The sequence below is a fragment of the Anolis sagrei genome, chromosome 1, assembly GCF_037176765.1.
Source record: "Anolis sagrei isolate rAnoSag1 chromosome 1, rAnoSag1.mat, whole genome shotgun sequence".
Taxonomy (NCBI): domain Eukaryota; kingdom Metazoa; phylum Chordata; class Lepidosauria; order Squamata; family Dactyloidae; genus Anolis; species Anolis sagrei.
In genome coordinates, this window is record NC_090021.1 from 30,429,668 (window position 1) to 30,450,671 (window position 21,004).

General features: G+C 43.5%; 1 protein-coding gene across 1 annotated transcript in view; it reads right to left on the reverse strand.

The window, feature by feature from the left end:
• The window catches only part of PKDCC (protein kinase domain containing, cytoplasmic), a 63,611-nt gene extending 44,731 nt beyond the window's left edge, over positions 1-18,880 (reverse strand). The window contains exon 1 of the mRNA XM_060754367.2: positions 17,772-18,880. Coding sequence (XP_060610350.2) covers positions 17,772-18,416 — 645 coding nt within the window. The 5' untranslated portion in view covers positions 18,417-18,880. The remainder of the gene's footprint in view (positions 1-17,771) is intronic.
• Positions 18,881-21,004: the final 2,124 nt, after the last annotated feature.

The following is a 21,004-nucleotide window of genomic DNA, read 5'->3' on the forward strand; positions in this document are numbered from 1 at the left end:
TAAAAACACTACTGTAATAAAAACAGCAGCCAAATTCCAGAGGCATTGCACATAGACAAAATTGAGCTGCCAAATCCAGCCCCTAACAACAGAAACGTGGAATCCCACATTTATCAACATACAAGTTTTATTTTAACATTTTCACTGTATAATTGGAAGACAAAGGGGAATTCCACCACGTAAATACATCCAAAGCAGGAATCAATCAAGTTTTCAAGTCCATCGTCACTTTCAATTGTCTCTTTCTTTCTTGTTGGCTCCAACAACATGAGAAGAATGCTTAAGTCAAGCTTTTTATGACTATTTGAGCCTTTGCGCCGACACACAATGCATATAATTATGTTTGATTACAGTAAATCAAACACTGCCATTGCCTCTTTACAATTGAGACCATTGTTTGAAATTAACAGCAATGCTACAGCAGCTTCCATGGAATGGATTTTTCTGCCTTCTTCTCCGCTCTGCAGTGATGGGCAGGAATCAGTCTATATGAAGCCACCATTATATGGCAACAAAAGGAGGAAAGGGGACTTGTGTTATCCCCCTTTGTTGCCATGAAAGAAATCACATTACAGCATGGGGAAAAGAGATGGACGGGGCCCATCCACCACAGTGTTTGACAGAGAGCAACTGCAAAGCAATTAGCCAGGCTGCTAAATCTTCAGACACAATAAATCAGTGACCCAGATCCCTGCCTTTCTCAAATGCCCCTCATTATTAAATCAACTTTAATGAGCCACTCTCTTCTACTCCTCCTCCACCATTTCCTTTCATTCCAGACCAAACAACATTTCCATCTTGATCTGCACCTGCCCATCACAATGGATGGCACAAAGGAGCCCACTTAGAGTAGGATGGGGAAAGCAACTTGCAATGCATTCAGTAACCATAGAAGTAGAAGTATTACTGCTAATAGTACGAAGGAAGTCGCTAACCCATCTATTTTGCTAAGTATAACTTTGGTTCACCAGCAAGGAAAACCTTTGCAGCTCTCATTCATGTCCCATTTTCTATATTCTGATATACCCAGTACTTGTTTTTGACATATTTTAAGCTCCTTGAGATAAGCTTATAAACAAATGATAAAATAAATAAATACAGTGATGAGATCTTTAAGAAGGTGATCTTTTAAATTATCTATACTTACATTATTAGGTCTCTATAGCCGGGGGCAATAACTGAGAAGGCCCTTTCTCTCGTACCCGCCAATCATGCCTGTGATGGTGGCGGGACTGAGAGCAAGGCCTCCCCAAAAGATTTTAATCTCCACAGTTGTTCATAGAAGGAGATGCATTCAAATAGGTAAACTGGGCCGAGGCCATTTAGGGCTTTATAGGCCAAAGCTATATCACTCAATCCAAGAAATCCAAGTTGACCAATCCATAAAACTGAACACAATCTATTGTCAAAGGCTTTCATGGCTGGAGGCATTCTCTCCACTAGGTCATATAGCCCCAAAAAACCTACAACAACCCAGTGAATATGATCTGTTTGCACATTTGTTTATAAAGGCTCCTCTAGAATGCATGAAGAGAAAACAACTCCAGAAATTTGAAATCTTGAATAATATTGAATCCTTTCGAAGTAAACAACTTCCATTGGAAGTTATCATAGATTTGAGCTGAATGATCAGACGATTTTTAGAAAGATATCCTCTATGGGGGGTCACGGTGGCACAGCTGGTTAAACCGCTAAGCTGCAGGACTTGCTGACCGGAATGTCAACAACTCAAATCCATGGGATGGAGTGAGCTCCCATTGTTAGCCCTAGCTTCTGCCAACCTAGCAGTTTGAAACAAATGAAACTGTGAGTAGATCATCAGGTACAGCTTTAGCAGGAAGGTAATGGTGCTCCATGCAGTCATGCTGGCCACATGATCTTGGAGGCATCTACAGACAAAGCCAACTCTTCAGCTTAGAAATGGAGATAAGCACCACCCCCAGAATGAGATTCAACTAGCCTTAATGTCAAGGGAAAACTTTATCTTTACAGTCCTCTATAGGATATTAATAGATCATAGAATCATAGAGTTTGAAGAGACCTCATGGGCCATCCAGTCCAACCCCCTGCCAAGAAGCAGGAAAATTGCATTCAAAGCACCCTAACAGATGACCATCCAGCCTCTGCTTAAAAGCTTCCAAAGAAGGAGTCTCCACCACAGAACCTCTAATATAACTCTGTGGTCCCATTTATAGACCATATAATGCCATTTCAAGTTGCATTATATGACAGTATAGATTTGGACTGAGATAATTTCCAGCAGAAACATATCATAGATTACCAGGAGAGCCTAGAAAACTCCTACACGGGATATATTTTGTCCAATATGAATAAGTGAAATATTGGGTACTGGGGCTACACTGTAATATCTTGCAGTTCACATCTTTCTCAAAATACAGGAAAAGCATACTTTCTTTTACAACATTATTAGCTACCATTAACTTAACAGCAAGATCAGTTAGTGGCCAGCTAAATGTCATTTTAAATTAAGTTCTGCTGTATTAGCTGTAGAATGTGACACTCTTATTTCATTCTCCCTTTCTGTGGTGCCATTTTCATCTGTGCTATCCAATGTTCTTTTAGGAGAAGAAACTCATCATGACATTAACAACTGGGTAACTACTTAAGAATTTTGAGGGGGAAAATACATATTTATTGCCCTGAAAGATCAGGCTTGCCTTTGTAAATTAGCAAGAACATTTTGTCAAGTAAGTATTCATTAACATGTCTCTTGAAAGGATGCGTTTAAATATAAAGACACAGTCTGGTGACAAGAGACATGGTAAGAAGCAGGAAGGGCTCAGACAGTTGAAGAACAACATTGTTATCAGGCAGGCTGTCAGCTGGATGAGATTTACAGGGGACTCACAGGGAGAGAGACCATGTCCATGGTTGTAAGGAAAGGCCCAGCATTATTTTAAAGAAAGACCAGTGGGGGTGTTTGGTTTGAAAAGGAGCAGGATGATATATTAGCTAGTGGTGGATAGTCAGGAGGGCAAAGTCAGTATTTTAGTTTCTCTGATTAAATTATTTGTATGTAAAATAGACCCTCCATATTGACTAGCCTTAGGGGCCTAGAATCCTTATTATTATTATTATTATTATTATTATTATTATTATTATTATTAGATACATAACAAGATTAATACACAGCAAACAAGACCACTATGCTGGGTTTTGTATTTGATCACACATCGGACACTTCCCAAGTCTCTAGCACTGTGTGATGTATTAGCAAATAATACATGCAGATCTGAGTAGGGTGTCCTTTTGCAGCTGACAGATGGTAATTTTGTCAGTGCCAATTGTTTTTAAGTACAGGCCAAAGTCTTTAGGCACTGCACCCAGTGTGCCGATCACCACTGAGACCACCTTTACTGGCTTGCGCCTGAGTCTTTGCAGTTCTATATTTAAATCCTCATATCGCGTAAGCTTTTCCAGTTGAATCTTATCAATCCTGTTGTCGCCTCGGATGGCAACATCGCTGGTCCATACTTGGTTTTTTCCCACGATCATAAGGTCAGGAGTATTGTGCTCCAAAACTCTGTCAGTCTGAATTCAGAAGTCCCAGAGTAGATTGAAGTATTATTACTATTATTATTAAAGAAAATGCAAAAACCTCTGACAAAAAACTCTGAGAGGGTTTTTTTCCACCTTAAAAAAAACACCTCCCTAAGAATCTCTAGTTCCTTCAGTGAGACTCTTATGAGACACATTTTATCTGACAATATATCAGTTCAAGTTTATGGAGGTTGAGACTTCCAGATGCCTATGTATTAGATATGCAATTATTTCTTGAGACAGAGAGATTTTTTCTGCATGCTGCTGGAAGGTTTTATGGCATTATAAATTAGTTAAATTAGCCTCTCCGCATAAAGTGGTACCTACATTTCCTACTTGACAGATGCAACTGTCTTTTGGGATGCAAAGGTCAACAGCAAGCTAGACTATTAATGGTCAGGAGCTTACTCCGACCCAGGCTGGCTTCAAACTCATGACCTCTCGGTCAGTAGTGATTTAATGCAGCTGACTACTAACTATCTGCGCCACAGCCCGGTCCAACACACAATAATGTTGGTCAAAGGAACTGCCAAGCCCAACTCTGCTTTTGGTCCAACATACTCACAGCTCACCTTCAGACAAAAAAAATATTTCAAGCATCAATGTTTTATAGAACTTCAGAGTTACACAGGCTATAAAATGTGCATGAGCAATATCTAATGCATATGTGATAATCCATATCTGTAGTCTATGTGACCACATAGCCAGGGACTGTTTGTTGTTTAAGAAGATGCATGAATTTAATATCTCCTGTAGTTTGGACTACCATGGGATATTTAATGGGCCAGTCCTACATTTCTGCAAAAGCAAGGGAATCAAGTTAAATTCTGAAGACCTAGACAACATCTTGTTATTTAAAACCTTTTTTTAAAATATGAACATATGTTTGTATATGTACACATACATTTTTCGAGTTGTTCAAAGGGGTTTATACCCAACAGTTGAATATAAACAACACATCCTCAGAAAATCTAATAATCAATCAAAAACAGCTGTGGAAAGGCTTCAATCAAACCTAACCCAAAGAGAAAGCTTTCATAAGCCTTTGGAAAGAAATTACAGATGTGCTGGTCTTAACTGCTGCTACTGATAAGACATCCTGCAGCTTCAAAATAGCCAGTGTGTGATCCCTATTCCTTACTATCATCATTCTTCCTTGTTATGAAAGAAGACAAAACAGACTTGTTGATGTTGGATAATGATCAGTATAGAATAAAGACGAGAGAGGAGCTACTGTCCAAAAACTTCTCGATACAATGGTTTCCCTGCAGACAATTAGCAGAACAATTGAAAATGGATACATATTTGGATTAATAAACCTGAACTTGAAATTGTTTTGGATTCTGGAGATGACCACTTAATTGCTAATTGCTGTTGAAATATGAAATGGAGGAAGAACAAGTAAAAGACTGTATGGTTAAATGGGCACAAAATTTTGGTAAACAAATACAAATGGAACAATGGGAAAGGGTCTGCACAAAGAGTTTAAAATTTACACTGAGTAATGACTTGAAATATTTTTTTTAAAAAAATGATGTATAGATGGTACCTGACACCAGAAAAGATTGCTAAGATGTATAAAAATGGTTCTAGTGGTTTTTTGGACATGCTGGGGAAAGGTGGGCACTTTTTAGCATGTATGGTGGTCATGTAAAAAAGTCCAGAAATACTGGGCACTATAGTTATCATCAAATTTGAAATGAAACCAGAACTGTCTCTGCTTGAGATGTTAAGGGGCTGGGTTTTGCACAGCACATTAAACTGCAGTGCTGCAGAAAAAATCCTGCCGATTGAAAAGTCAGCAGTTCGATCCTGGGTTGGGGTGAGCACCCTCCGTTAGCCCCAGCTCACATGCCCACCTAGCAGATCAAAAGCAGAAATGTGAGTAGATAAATAGGTACCACTTTTAGCAAGTAGGTAATAAAGGCACCCTTAAAGATATTGATCAATTGGAGGAAAGCTCCTCGGAATGGAAGTTGGGGCAACAGCACACACACACACACACCATGACCAGAGTTGAGCACAGCTTCCAAGGTGCCGTAAATAAGATGGGAACAACTGCTTTTACCTCTATTTGTGTTTCTCTGTCCTTGTTAAGTGTATAATTGTATAAAGTAAATAATCAGCATTGAATGTTTGCCATATGTGTGTATTCTGTAAGCCGCTCTGAATCCCCTTATTAATAAACAAATAAATAAACAACTCAATAGAAAATGTGGAAGGTTATTGCTATATATGATAACATGAGCAAGAATTACCCATGTTCAAAGATGGAAAGACTCAATGATTCCATCAAAGACTGGCTTATAAAAATAAGCAAACTTATAGAAATTGTTAAACTTACTTTAAGAAAGACTGGGACTCATTTATTATGTTCCTCCAACATAATCTTCATTACTGGTGTTTTGGACTAGAAGTCTTTTACTATATAAAAAAGGATGAACCAATGGTTCCTTTTCACTAAATAGGTGTAGAAAACATAGAATATAATACAGTTAAAAGCCTGGGGTCTGAATGAATGGTCTTGTCCATTCCAAGTTTCTATACACACAAAATTCTGAAAGTGCCTTGGACCGCAAGAAGATCAAACCAGTCCGTACTCCAGGAAATAATGCCCGACTGCTCACTGGAGAGAAGGGTATTAGATGCAAAGATGCAGTATTTTGGCCACATAATGAGAAGATAGGAAAGCTTGGAGAAGATAATGATGCTGGGGAAAATGGAAGGAAAAGTGCAAGATGGATGGATGGTATCCTTGAAGTGACCGCCTTGACCTTGAAAGAGCTGGGGGTAGCGACAGCTGACAGGAAGCTCTGGTGTGAGGTTATGAAGAGTCGGAAGTGACTAAATAAATAAATAACAAACTCACAAAACAATGTGTGGTTGTTTTTTTAAAAAAATGAAATGCTGCAATAAAACTGCAATTGCTGTGAAATCTTTAGGAACAACAACAAAATTCTTACCCATCCCTAGTTCCACCCCTTGCAACAATTCAGAGTTGAAATCAGCACCTATATTCATCTTGAGAACAAACTGGCAAGCTGAACAGCAGAATAGAATATAGTCATGGTTCCACTTTTCAACACTGAAGAAAGTGACACATCAGCTTTCCAGAGTAATTGAAATCCCAGAATTGTCTTCAAGGGGCAGCTCCATTTAACAGGATGAGGCAGTAACCAAGCATTATAATTATAAAAGCATAAATCCCTGATGAGGAATTTCCTCCAGCCCAAAAAGGAAGAGTTTCCTGAAGAATGGAAAATGGTGAAAAGATGTCAAACTGCCATTTAATTTACTGTTGTAATTTTTACAGCACAGAATTTTTCAGATGTGTGCCCAGGAATGTCTAGAGGCAGGTCTGCTCAAAAGAGAATTAAAGGGTGTATAATTTGTGCTGAGTGATCCTGTATATAGGCTGAAATTTCCAGCCACGAGTTCGTATTTCTGACTGAAGATTATAGACTGCTCCAGCATAAGGAACTATTTGTGGATAAATAGGCTAATTCACTAACGCTTTGGAGGCCCTTGGCAAGCCGTCAGTCAGCGCAGATGGATGTGCTGCTGAGTTGGAGAGAAGTCCGGGAGAATAGGTGGTCTCCAGTGTATTCCTGCACTCAAGGAAGCAACAACAGGAAAAATGAGCTTCTGTTCCTGAAAGCTCTCCACACTTTTTCTGGACACTAAGAGCTTTGCTTTAGGAAATTCACCTCAACGGCTTGGGTTTATTTAGAAAGTCTGTCCCTCCTGTCAAAATTAAATCAGAAGCCAGAAAAGCCTAGAGAAGGGGGTGAGGCGGAGGGGGCTGCCAAGAGATGGGATTTCAACCATTCCCAGAAATGTATATAAAGAGATCAGTGAACTGACACATTTTTGCTAGTCACCAAGAGAGAGAAGCTGGTTTTGCCATTATTAACATCAGGCTGCAAAGGAGGAAATCTGATTTAAGAGTTCTAAAGGAGAAATTAAATTCTCATAGTGCTTGCATAGCTTAAGGTGGGGAATTTGTGGCCACAAAATCTGACCATGGTCACAGATTTAAATGGTTTTAAGGCTGGGGAAGGTGGAAAAGAATTAGTCTTATTCATGGGCTATCTGTGGATATTTATTACGATTGAAAAGAATTGACATGGTAAGATTTGTATTTTTTCCTTCAAGCAAAATATTTCCAGGACAATTTCACAAAAGATAAAAAAAATCAGTAAGCAACTGTGAAAATCTCCTGACAAAGAGTAAACATATTAAAAGGTGTTGAAAAGTAATTATGTTTACCAAAAGATTAGAAAAGTTGTTACAGTACAGCTTTTAGAATCCCCTAACAAACACATGGAGCCCCCAGTGGTGCAATGGGTTAAACCGCTGAGCTGCTGAACTTGCTGACCAAAAGGTCAGCGGTTCAAATCCAGGGAGCAGAGTGAGTTCCCACTGTTAGCCCCAGCTTCTGCCAACCTAGAAGTTTAAAAACATGCAAATGTGAGTAGATCAATATGTACCACTTTGACAGGAATGTAACAGTGCTCCATGCAGTCATGCTGACTTTGGAGGTGCCTATGAACAACGCCGGCTCTTTGGCTAAAAATTGAAATGAGCACCAACACCCAAAGTCAGACACAACAAGACTTAATGTCAGAGGAAAACCTTTACTTTTTTAATAAGCACAACCCCTGATCATGCTGAGGAAATCTAGGAAGTTTCATCACAAAAGGTGATGAAACTTTGAAATTCCGCTTGACACTAAAAAACTAAGAGAATAGGCATTAAATGAATTGCCCTGATTGCAGCTGTCACCACAAACAAGACCCTTCCTTCACACTGTCACACAATTTACCTGAGATAGCAAATGATGACCTTCAGATAAGATCTGGATACACAGACATACAGAGTGACAGAGGATCCTCGAAGAAGGTCACTGACTTTATGCTCTGCTATGTTTTTTTCCAAGCACTGTCATTGTTAGCAACCAAAGCCAATGACCATGTGGCTGTAGGATTGTGGAAGTTGTAATCCAAGGCCATGATCCTACAGCAATGGACAACCCATTTAACACTGCATGCAAATAGTATTACATCTTGGCTGTTTGTATAGGCAAATAGTAGTAGCAATGGGAAGAGAAAGCTGCCTATTCTGAACCATCCCTGGAAGCCACGAATTTGAGATTATAGGCAATGAGACATCAGTTTTATGATATCAGCCTTCTCCTGCCCTATCACTAGTGCAGCAGCCAGAGCTATAGAATCTTTGCCTTGAAAAGCAATGTTTCCAGTCTCTGCAAGAAACATGATTTAGTAGGGTTTTTCTTACATCCTCATAGCCCTCATAAAAAGAGCCTTCAACAGAGCCCAGCCAAGGGCAGAATAAAATCGATTTGAACACAGCTTCACTCAGCTGTGTTCAAAGGCAAGAACAAACTTCCACAGGGAGAGAATAAGTTCAGAAATCTAGAAATTTTACTTTTTCTGAACGCCTGTCTCTATCCTTTGACTGACTCCAATCTGGTGCTGAAAGAAGGATCTCTAGAGCAAAATAAAATCTTCTGCGAGGATTGGAGTTGGCAGAAGATAGTTCTTGATCTGCTGGTAGATTTACAGATGACTTGGAGGAGACAGTCAAGGATTGTTAATTCTTAATGGTTTAATAGCAACAATGATATGATTCTCCTCCTCCCTATATTATTCTGCTGAAGCAAAGAAAACCTAGGATAGCCGGGTTTTCTTGTGGACAGACTGCTCCTTTCACTTTTGGTTCTCAGCACAAGTTTCACAGCTCAGAGTTCCTTAAGTCAAACTGGATTTCTAGTTGGGAGACTAGTTGGGGTTTAATAAAATACACCTTAAATATCTGAAGTTTGCAGCATCCCTCTTGAAATGTTTAGGATCCACTACTGTTTGCTGCCTTGCGGCAGAATGGAATAAAAGTGTCTAGATCATATTTTAAAAATGGAACTCAGAACAACCTTAAAATAGACTGAAATCCCATTTTTTACAATTCCGAAAGAGACTTGGGTTCTAAAATATAAAACTGAACGGGTCTTATCCCAAATATCCTCCTCTAGTAAGCAAAAAAAAATTGGAAAGCACTCAGAGAAAGCATCGACCTATAGTGTGTCTCTCTAGATCAGTCAAGTTCATTTTGATCCAGAGGTTTTGTATGGTGTACAATGGCACGAATTTAGTGTTCATTCACACTTTATCTACCTCACTTTCGGAAATGTACCTCACTCTCAGAAAGAGCATTGCTTTTACCAGTATATGCAGAACAAAGTTGAATTAAGACAGTTGGTTGAGAGAACTAAAAATCCCATTCACATTCCCTCTGGCACAGTTGGTGTAACTACAGGGTGTGTGTGCAAAATAAAGTCATTTAGCCCTCCATACGAATTCTGCTCTCCTACATGAACTTTTTCTTCAGTCTCCAAATTTCGAGCATCACAGCAACTTAAAAATTTCAGCTCATCATTTATAAATACAGTTAAGGCATCCAAAGGGAGGGGGCAGACAAAATGACCAAGGGAATGGAAACACAGCAAATGTAAGTGTTCTAGATGCAAATAATTTTCAGTGTTTCCTTTTCAGCAATGCTAGACCATTTTGAAATTGAAGGAAAATGTTATTTGGGGAACATAAATCCTATCTGGGATACAATACCCACATTTTACACACACATCCTTGCCACACCCAAGTCAGGTACGTTTTACTGAGCTTGCAAAGAAACCAGAGTTGGAAACGACTGAACAAATAAACAACAAACACTAAAATGATACATAATCCATTAAGTCATAACTGACCAGACATGATACTGTCAAAGAAGAGGCTGTTGTTGATTCAGAGTCCTCATCACTACGTTATCAGTCCCCAAAACAGGAATAGAGAGAGATGGGTTGCTATCAACACTTATTCCAAAGAAGTCCCAATAAGAAATATAGAGTTTAATTGTGCCTATCTTTGGGGACAGAAGAGGCACATTCCCATTTTCACCTGAGAGCATTTAGGTGTCTACAGAAAAAGGCTCAAAGCTCAGCTTTTGATAGACAATAAGCTTTCGTTTTCTAAAATGCACAGTAAAATCTCAGACACATGCACAGAAAAAGAGACACACAATCCTTTAGAGCAGCAGATTTCAAACAGATGGCTACAGCATTGGACAAAGCAGGGTCTTGATGGCAGGGAGTGATATGAAGAGAAGTCCCTAAAGTCAGAATAAGTGATAATCTCCGTTTCACTGCAGGCCACATAGTTATAACATCTGCCCTACTTTGGGACTTCTAAGACACTTTGAATCTCCCTCTGGAGAGATAAAAGTGGGGTATAAATAAACATAATGTCCCACCCTGGACATTCCAGAGATATATAAACCCTACTTGCAGAGTTTCAAACAAACCTCACAACCTATGCCTTCCATAGATGTGGGCAAAATGTCAGGAGAGAATGCTTCTGGAACATTACCATACAGCCCCAAAAACTCACAGCAACCCAAAAATAATAATTCCCCATTCTCTAATTTTGATACAATTAAGCATGATGAAGAATACTGAATGACCTGAAAACTTACACACTGAGTCCATTTTGGTTTGCAATTATGAATTGGTCTCCTTTAAGTTCTCTTAGAACGGGAATCCAAGGAACATTTCATTAAGAGAAAGTACAGCTAAAGATGGTGGAATTTAATACTGAACCAAATGGGTTGGTCTTCTCTGCTTCTGTGTGTTTGTGTGTGTCTTCAAGTAGTTTCTCACTTATGGTAACTCTAAATGTCATTAGTATGGGGCTTTCATATGTTCATAAGAAATGTTCATAGGGAATTTGCCATTGCGCCTTTCTCTGAAGCTTAGAAAGTGTGTGTGAATTCCCCAAGGTCACCTTGTAGGTTTCCATGGCCAAGAAGGAATTTGAATCCCAGCCTCTCCGAGTCCTAGTTGATTACTCTAACCCAGTGGTTCCCAACCTTTTATTGACCAGGGACCACTCTCCAACATTAATACCAAAAGGGTTACAAATCGGTTTTTGATCAACTTAAGATTCAGTTTGGTTATTTGGGGTGCTGATTCAGAAAACTGCATTGGATAGACCACATCAGCTCTAGTTCCTGATACTGAACATATGCGATCCAGATGTTGCCATCTGCTTGCCCACAGAAAACCATATTTAATAATCTAGAGCTGATGTGATCTATCCAATACAATTTTCTGAATCAGCACCCCAAGTAACCCCAAGAAGAGGCCTAAAAACAAAGACACCAAGTTGCCCACATGGAATGGCTCCGATCAGGGCAAAGGAGGAGGAGGAGAAGCAAAAGTCAGGAGGCTGTGGGTAGTCAGACTCTCCTGACATCCCCATTGCCTTTGCATGATAAGAGAGTTTCATGAGACCAGTCATTCTCATTGCAACGGTGTAGTAAAGGTAAGGCCACGGACCATATTTTAGTTCTTGCAGACCACTGGTGGTCCACAGACCACAGGTTGGGAATCACTGCTCTAACCACTGCACCATGCTGAATCTTCTCTTATATGGAACTCTTTTTTCTGGATACCGGAGCCATTTATAGGAAGAGGAGCACTCCAATGACATTACATAATAGTATTCATGGATGGACAGCTGGTGAAATGTTGGCTCAAAATGGGATTTTCAGCCTAATATTCCATTCATGTTTAGTTGGATATAAAGTTCAACTAAACACTGAATTGTAGCCACAAACAGAGGCAAAGTATGGAAAGGCGGGAGCATAAAAAGAAAGCCAATATTTGGGAAGGGGAGCAGAGTTTACAAATCTTCTTCCTTTGCTGGGGAATTTTGGAGGCTGTAGGCCTGAATCTGGTTGTTAGTTAATCTGAAGTTAATGCCAACTAAAAGAGATCCAGTGAGACAATACCCATGCAAAACTTGTCAACTGGGCCTTATAATACTTCTAGGTTGTTGTCCAAACACTGAAAGTGTCTAATCTCTAAAGATAATGAAATATGTTAGACTGGGATTTAGGAGACTCAGGCTTACACTTCAGGAAGAGCCTGCAAACTTGGCTGTTCCAATGTGCCTTCAATGAATGAACAACAATCCCTGACCTTGACCAAACCCTGTATAAAATGCCCTTGGATGCACTTTATTTCACCCTCTAGTGCAATTAAACCCCGTTGTTTTGTCCCACCTGAACTTCCTTCCAGATACACTACATTGCTCATCTCACACAGTGTTTTTAAACATTTTAATCTTTGCAACTGGCCCTGCCCATTGTGTCCAATTATTGTGGTTTTATATTGCATTGTGTGTTACTCTGTATTGTTTTTATATTATTATTTTCATTATATTTTATTGCTGATTTTTTGTTGTATATTTGCTTTGTTGTAATTGTTGGCCTTGGCCTCATGTAAGCTGTCCTGAGTCCCCTTGGGGAGATGGTGGTGGGGTATAATAAATTATTATTATTATTATTATTATTATTATTATTATCATTATTATTATTATCAGACTCCCGACTGTAAAACTCACTGGGTGAACTCCTATGGGCCATTCTAGCTCTCAAACCGACCTGTTTCACAGGATTCTTTGGATAATCATAATAGCCACATATATGAAGATGTCAGCCATAGGCGAAATGTCAGGAGAAAATGCTGCTAGAACATAGCCATAGAGCCCAGAAACCACACAATACTCCATTCATATGCATTGCCTTAAGTTGTTTGTGTGGGGTGTGCATAAGGAATGTAAAGCATATTATTTTTAAAGTTGTGAGCAGCTTTAGATCCCCATCCAGAGAGAAAGGTTTAAATAAATATAGTACCAGCAGGCACAGTAGCAGCAGTAGCAACAGCAGCAACAACAACAAGACAACAATGTGAGGACAAGTGCCAGGGGTGGAACTCTTGAATGTTTTTTTTTAGGGAAACAGAAAATGTGAAAGACCATCATTTTAAAACATGCAAGAAGGGAGTTGGGGGAACTTGGCAATTCCAGGATTGCTTCCTGTGCATTCTTGAAGAGGCTGATAGCAGAGATCAATCTAAACTACTAACAGAGACTGCCTCTTTCTGTTCCTCTGTATGCTTTTATAGTACCTGATATAGAAGCCAGTTGGGTTTCAAAGGCTTGCATGAAGTGCCTTGTCCATTTTGGTTGGCCTAAAATATATATAACCCACTTTTGTGAGTTCATGGATATATTTGAACCACTTTGGGTTGTTTTTTTTTTTCATGAACTTGAGAAAATGCAGAATTGGTTGTCCGCCCAGGGGATGCCCAGATGTTTTACCATCCTGTGGGAGGCTTCTCTCATGTCCCCATGGGAGAAGCTGGAGCTGACAGACAGGAGCTCACCCCGCTCCTCAGATCTTTCAGTCAGCAGTCCTGCCTGCACAAGGGTTTAACCCATTGCACCACTCGGAGCTCCACCACCTTGGGTGCATGTACACTGTAGATTTAATGCTGATTTGACATAACTTTAACTGCATTGGTTCAATGTTATGGAATTCTAGGAGTTGGTGAGGCACCAGCGTTATGTGGCAGATGAAGTTAAATGACTTTCAAACTACAAATACCATGATTCCATAGCATTGAGTCAGGACAGTTAAAGTAGTGCCAAACTGCTTTAATCCTACAGTGCAGATGCACATAAGCATAGCCCTACAATTCCACTTTAGGGGTTGAGGTTGAGCAGAATAAAAAACTTTGAAAAGTGCTTTTCCTAGGACTGAATATTCGTAAGAGAAAGAAGAAGAAGAAAAGCTGGGGAAAAGATTATTTTATAATAAAACTCCTAGAATCCCCCGGCCAGTACAGGAACCAAACAGACTCAATGAGGACTAGCACTCTCAATTCTATTCATAGTATAAAAAGCCAGGATGTGTAGTCAGTTTCATACAGCATCCTGTTCTGTGAAGTACAGAATCCTTCTGGGTAGGGAAGAGGTCTGAGGTGCATCTACAAGGTGGAATTAATGCAGACTGACCTCACTTGAACTGCCCTGGGTCAACACTTTGGAATCCTGGGAGTTGTAGTTTGGTGGGGCATCAGCAGCACTCTTGGGCTAAAGACCTTGTAAAACTACAACACCCTGCTTAGATAAAATGCCATTTTCTCTAAACCTATTTTAATAACCTGCCAACATTGCTACTGATGTGACATTAATAGCCTTTCTGATCAAGATTTCCATGCAATGCCAATGCTTAGATCCGGATAGGCTTCCTTTTTTATTCTTCTCTCAATCACTTTCCTTTTCCAAACGAGCTGACACGCGTTTATTGGGAGGCGAACTCTTCTGAAGTGCACACAGTAGCACTATGGCATAATATGAACACGGAATCTAATGCTTTATCTAGCCTTCTGTTTCGCCAGCTAAAAGGAAATCTATCAGAATAGGAGTCAATGTATTGTCGGAGGCTTTCATGGCCGGAATCATTGGGTTGTTGTAGGTTTTTTGGGCTGTTCTAGGAGCATTCTCTCCTGACGTTTCGCCTGCATCTGTGCCAAGCAACCCCAGAGGTTGAGAGGTTTGTTGGACAGTATAAACCCAGTTTTCCTAGTTTCCAACAAACCTCACAACCTCTGAAGGTGCTTGCCACATATGCAGCCGAAACGTCAGGAGAGAATGCTTCTAGAACATGGCCATACAGCCCGAAAAAACTACAACAACTCAGAATAGGAGTCTCCTAGCATCAAGCAGCCCCTGGAATAGGAGTCCAAGGACAATTTCCAGCCCGTCTCCTCAGTAGTCAATCCCAAGAGGGGTTTTTTTTTAATTCCCATGGAGATGCTGAGAAGACTTTCTTAAGCGGTTGAGGGAGGAAAGGAAGGGGCCTGAGGTTGTTAGGAATGGTGGGAACTGAAGTCCAAAACCCCTGGAGGGGCCAAGTTGGCCCAAGCCTGGTATAAGGCACTCGATGATTCTGGATTCATTCGGGGAGCAGGCTCCGCGAGTTCGCCTCCTTGACTTCCAAATGAAAAGCGCTGCGTCTACACTGTGGAATTAATGCCGTTTGAGCGAAACCAAGCCAGTTCAGAAGAAGGAAAGCACAGTTGGCCAGCGGTAAAATTTAGGCAGGTCCCAACCAAGGCCCCTATATTAAGATGTCGGAGAAAAGTCGGGGGAATGAACTCTCTTTCTCTCTTAGTGAGCTTCAGCATCCATGGATGGAGCTCCCGGTGGCGCCCTAGGTTCAACCCTTGTGCCAGCAAGACCGAAGACCGACAGCTCGCAGGTTTGAATCCGGGGAGAGCGCGGATGAGCTCCCTCTGCCAGCTTCAGCTCCCCATGCGGGGACATGAGAGAAGCCTCCCACAAGGATGGTAACACATCAAAACATCCGGGCGTCCCCTGGGCAACATCCTTGAAGACGGCCAATTCTCTCACACCAGAAGCGACTTGCAGTTTCTCAAGTCACTCCTGACACGACCCAAAAAAAAGCATCCATGGATTTCGGTATCTCCGGGGATCTTGGAGCCAAACCCCAGCGGATACCAAGGACCCACAGTTAATACCACTGGCTCCTGGGGAAGCAAATCCTCTCAGTTGCCACCTTCGAATACTTCTCCTAATCCGGTTCCCGCTTTACTTGGGCGCGCCCTCAAAGCGACATGGGATCAATCATTCCCGAATTAAGGCATGTTGACACCGCTTTAGCTGCCATGCTATTCATAACGCTATGGAATCATAGCTGTTGCAGTTTGGTGGGGGAAAAGATCTTGTCAAACCACCTCTTCTCCAAGCTAAACATGCTCCCCAAACCGTTCCTCATAAGGCTTGGCTTCCAAACATTTGCCCATTTTAGTCTCCCTTCTTGGGACCCACTCCAGCAGGTCAATAGTCTCCCTCTTGGATGGTGTGGCCCAGAATGAGACACAGCCTTCCAGGTGAGGTCTGACCAAAGCAAACTAGAGTGGGGCCATAGCTTCCATTCATCTATTGATTCATTCCACTAGAGAATGAATCCGCTTTAAATCCGGTTGCTGTCTCCTGCAGAATTCTGGGGTTTGTAGTTTAGGGAGGATTAGGGAGGAGGCTTTAACAGCCTCACTAAACTACAAACCCCAGAATTTTACAGAAACCGGATTTAAAGTGGATTCATTCTCTAGTGTGATGAAGAGACAGTCTACTCTTCTTCCAGCACCTTGGAATCGCATTGGCTTATTATTAAACTGTCGCATCTCACTGTTGACTCCTTTTCTAATCCAGTCCAGTTCTGGGCACCGCAATTCAAGGATAAGGTCTAGGCAAACTTGTGAGGAGCAACTTAGGGAGCCGGCGTGTTTAGCCTGGAGAAGACAGCCACGCCGATATATTTGAAGGGATGTCACATTGAGGAGGGAGCAAACTCTGGATGGAGACCCAGTGGCTCCCTTTATCCTGACACCATCTCTTTGTCTGTCCTCCTTATCCTCCTCCTCCTCCTCCTCATCATCATTACCGTTACTGAATCCTGGCGTTGGAAGAGAGCTCAAGGAAGGAAGGAGGGAGAAGGGAAAGATAAAAGAGAAGGAAGAAGAATGAAAGAGAAGGAAGGTGGGATCCTATTCCGACCTGGAGGACATTAGGGTGCCCCAGCCCATATCATAATGAATATTGGTATAATATACTCAATTCTACCCCGCTTTTCTCTCTGGATGGAGACCCCCCCCCCCCTTGCTTATCCTCCCCTATTATAATTATCCAAGTATGATAGTACCCTGGCGTTGGAAAAGATCCCAAGGGCCATGCCCATTACGCCGTGGAGGAACACACTGCTAAAGTATTGTCGAAGGCTTTCAATGGCCGGAATCACTGGGTTGTTGTAGGTTTTTCGGGCTGTATGGCCATGTTCTAGAAGCATTCTCTCCTGACATTTCGCCTGCATCTGTGGCAGGCATCCTCAGACTTTTCAAAAGACCTCACAACTGGGTTGATGTAGGTTTTTCGGGCTGGATGGCCATGTTCTAGAAACATTCTCTCCTGAAGTATCGCCTGCATCTGTGGCAGGCATCCTCAGACTTTCCAAAAGACCTCACAACTGGGTTAATGTAGGTTTTTCGGGCTCTATGGCCATGTTCTGGAAACATTATATCCTGACGTTTCGCCTGCATCTGTGGCAGGCATCCTCAGACCTCACAACCTCTGAGGATGCCTGCCATAGAGGCAGGTGAAACGTCAGGAGAGAATGCTTCTAGAGCATGGCCATAAAGCCCGAAAAACCTACACGAACCCACCCGGCCAAAGCCCTCCCGCCAGACGGCCCTCCCGCCAGAAGGCTCCTACCTGGAGGACGTTGGGGTGCCGCAGGCGGTGGAGGAGGACCATCTCCTTGAGGACCTTGTAGGAGGCCAGGCGGTAGCAGTCCTGCGGGGCGCGGTGGAGCTCGGCGCAGCGGGCCACGTCGTGCCCGGCAAAGTCCACGGCCTTGAGGGCCACGGCGAGAGGAGGGCGGGCGCGTCCGGACCCGCCGTGGAGGGCGGCTTTGTAGACGGCCTTGGTGTAGCCCGAGCCCAGGAAGCGCACCTCGCCGGCCTCCCGCAGGTCCGCGCAGCCCAGCCGCAGCGGGCCCAGGGACAGCTCCAGGCGGGAGGTCGGAGACCAAGAAGGAGGAGAAGAAGGAGGTGAAGATGAGGCTGAAGAAGAAGCAGCAGCAGGGCGGCCCCGCTCCAGGTCCATGAGCCGGCGCTCTAAGCGCGCTGCCCGCGGCTCCCGGTAGCGCAGGACTTCCTCGTAGCGCTCCCGGATCTGCCGGGCTAAGTCTCCCCGAGGAGGCAGCGGGAGGAGCGCCTCGTTGCCTTCCACCTCCCCCTTCTGCCGCTGCTGCTGCTGAGGGTCGAAAGCCGGGATGAAGAAGAAGACGTTGAGCAAAGTGCCCAGCAAGAAGGAGAGGCAGAAGCCCGCCGCCGCCGCCAGCTTTCGCCGCTTCATCGCCAGGACTCGCTGCTTCTGCTTCTGCTGGAGGCGATCAGCTTGGCTGCGATCTGCCTTGTGGCATTCCAGATCAGCAGTAATGGCCAAAAAGGGGGGAGAGAATGAAATGAAGCCCCACACCTCCTTCCCCCCCCCTCTCTCTCTTTCTCCCCCTTCAAAGAAGACCTCCCTCTTTCCCTTCTCCCCCTCTCCTTCCCTCTCTCTTTCTCTCTCTCTTTCCCCTCCAAAATATCCTCTTATTAGGAGTCCCCGCTCTTCACGCTGCACTGCGCTCTCACCCCCGCATGACACTTGCCTCCTTGGGTGGAAATCCTAACCTAAACAGACACACACACACACACACCCCTCCCTTGCCTGGCTCCTATTATGAAGCCCTCAGAGGCACACAATCCAAGGCGAGGAGATTGGAAGGGAAAAAAACCCGATCCATCCAAAGACATACACACGCCGTGACGCCGGCTGATTGACGGCTCGGCTTCGCCACTGGCAACGAGAGGACGGCCCGCAGGGGTGCCTGGGAAAGGTAGTTTTTGACTCCACGGAGGAGAAAGGCAGGCCCGAGAGGGAGGACTACGCTTCCCAGGGGCGCTGGGCTTCCTCGCTCTCTGGGCTCGAGGGGGAGAAGGGGGGGAGGCAGGAGGGAGGGCTCCGCACTTGGTAACGGTGTCGCCTCGGCAAAAAGGGAGGAAAAGTGGCCGCGATTTTGTTTGCTAGTTTTGCCTGGTGTTGAGTCTCGACAGCGGGAGAAAGGCGGGATAAAAAGAAAGGGAACGCAAAGTGAATCAATACATGCTGTGGGTGGGAGCCTCGCTCGCCCTACACCAGGTATGGGCAAACCCGGGCCCGGGGAGGATGCGGCCCCTTGGACTCTTCTCTCAGTCCCAACTCTCTCTCACCATCATATCCTTCCCTCCTTTTCTCTTTCCTTCCTCCTTCCCTCCCCTCCTTTCTCCCTCCTTCCTTCCTTCCCTTCCTTTCGTCTTTCCTTCCTTTCCCTCTTTTCTCCCTCCTTCCTTCTCTCCCATTCTCCTTCCTTCCATTTTATCTTTCCTCCCGCCCTCCTTTATTCCCTTCCTCTCTTTCCTCCTTCCTTCCTTTCCCTCTTTCCTCCTTTCTTCCTTCTCTCTCATTCTCCTTCCTTCCTTTTTATCTTTCCTCCCCTTCCTCCCTTTCCTCCTTTCCCTCTTTCCTCCGTCCTTTCTTATCTCTCATTCTCCTTCCTTCCTTTCCCTATTTTCTTCCTCCTTTCTTCCCTTCCTCCCTTTCCTCCTTACTTCCCTTCTCTCTTACCTCCCTCCTTCCTTCTCATTCTCCTTCCTTCCTTTTTATCTTTTCCCTGTCCCTTCCCCCTTCTTCCCTTTCCTCCTTCCTTCCTTTCCCACTTTCCTTCCACCTTCCTTCTCTCTCATTCTCCTGCCTTCTCTTTTATCTTTCCCTTCTCCCTCCTTCCTTCCCTTTCTCCCTTTCCCCCTTCCTTCCATTCCCTCTTATTCTCCTTCCTTCTTTCCCTTTTATATTTCCTCCCTTCCTCCTTCCTTCCCATCCTCCCTTTCCTCCTTTCCCGCTTTCCTCCTGCCGTCTTTCTCTCTCATTCTCCTTCCTTCCCTTTATCATTCCTTCCTTCCTCCTTCTCTTTTTCCTTCCTTTCTTCCTGGGGGATGTTTAGCTGGGAGAAGAGAAGGTAGAGAGGGAACATGAGAACCACATTTCAAGATTCCAAAGGGTGTCCCATTGAGGAGGGGGGGGGGGGCTGACTTCCTGCTGCTCTAGAGACCAGGGCACAAGGGGGCAATGGTTTCAAATGGCAGAAAGAGATTCCACTGAAAAGATTAGGAAGAACTTCCTAAGAGTGTGGGTGGAGTCGCCTTCTCTGGAGGCTTTTCCAACAGAGGCTGTCTACCGGCAGTGCTTTGACTGTGCCTCCCTCCATGGCAAGGGGTTGGACAGGATAGCCCTTGAGGGTCTCTTCCACTTCTAGGATTCTATATCAAGAGTAGGCAATAAGGGGGTCTCATGGATACACTTTTTCTCTCCCATACACCATCTCATCCTGACCAAGACCAACCTTTTTGGGATCCAAACATTTCCCGTCTTTCCTTCACTTTCTGTCTCTGAAAGAGGAGGGGGAGGAAAGGGCAGGGAGGGGGCTTGGGGAGAACCCCCTCCCTTCTGGCCCACCCGCCCCACTGCAACCCGCCATGCGGCCCCCAAGTTAGAAAGCTTGCCCGTGCCTGCCCTACACACTGGAATATAACAGAGATGGGGGTTTTCAATCAGATAAAACGCGTTGGGGGGGCACATAAAAGGCCCCGTCAATTCCGATGATTCTTTGCCCCGTCAATTCCGATGATTTCATTCTGAAGAAAGAGATCTGCTAGATTCGTAGTCGATCCTATTTTGAGGATGACTGACTGGATGTCCAATTTCCTTCCAATCTTTTCCTTGGAGAATACTGCAAGTAAGAAGCAAGGCTCGGGGTGTTTTCTCGGAGCTCATGATTGTTTCCAAATGGTTGTTGTAGATTTTTCGGGCTGTATGGCGATGTTCTAGAAGTATTCTCTCCTGACGTTTCACCTGCATCTGTG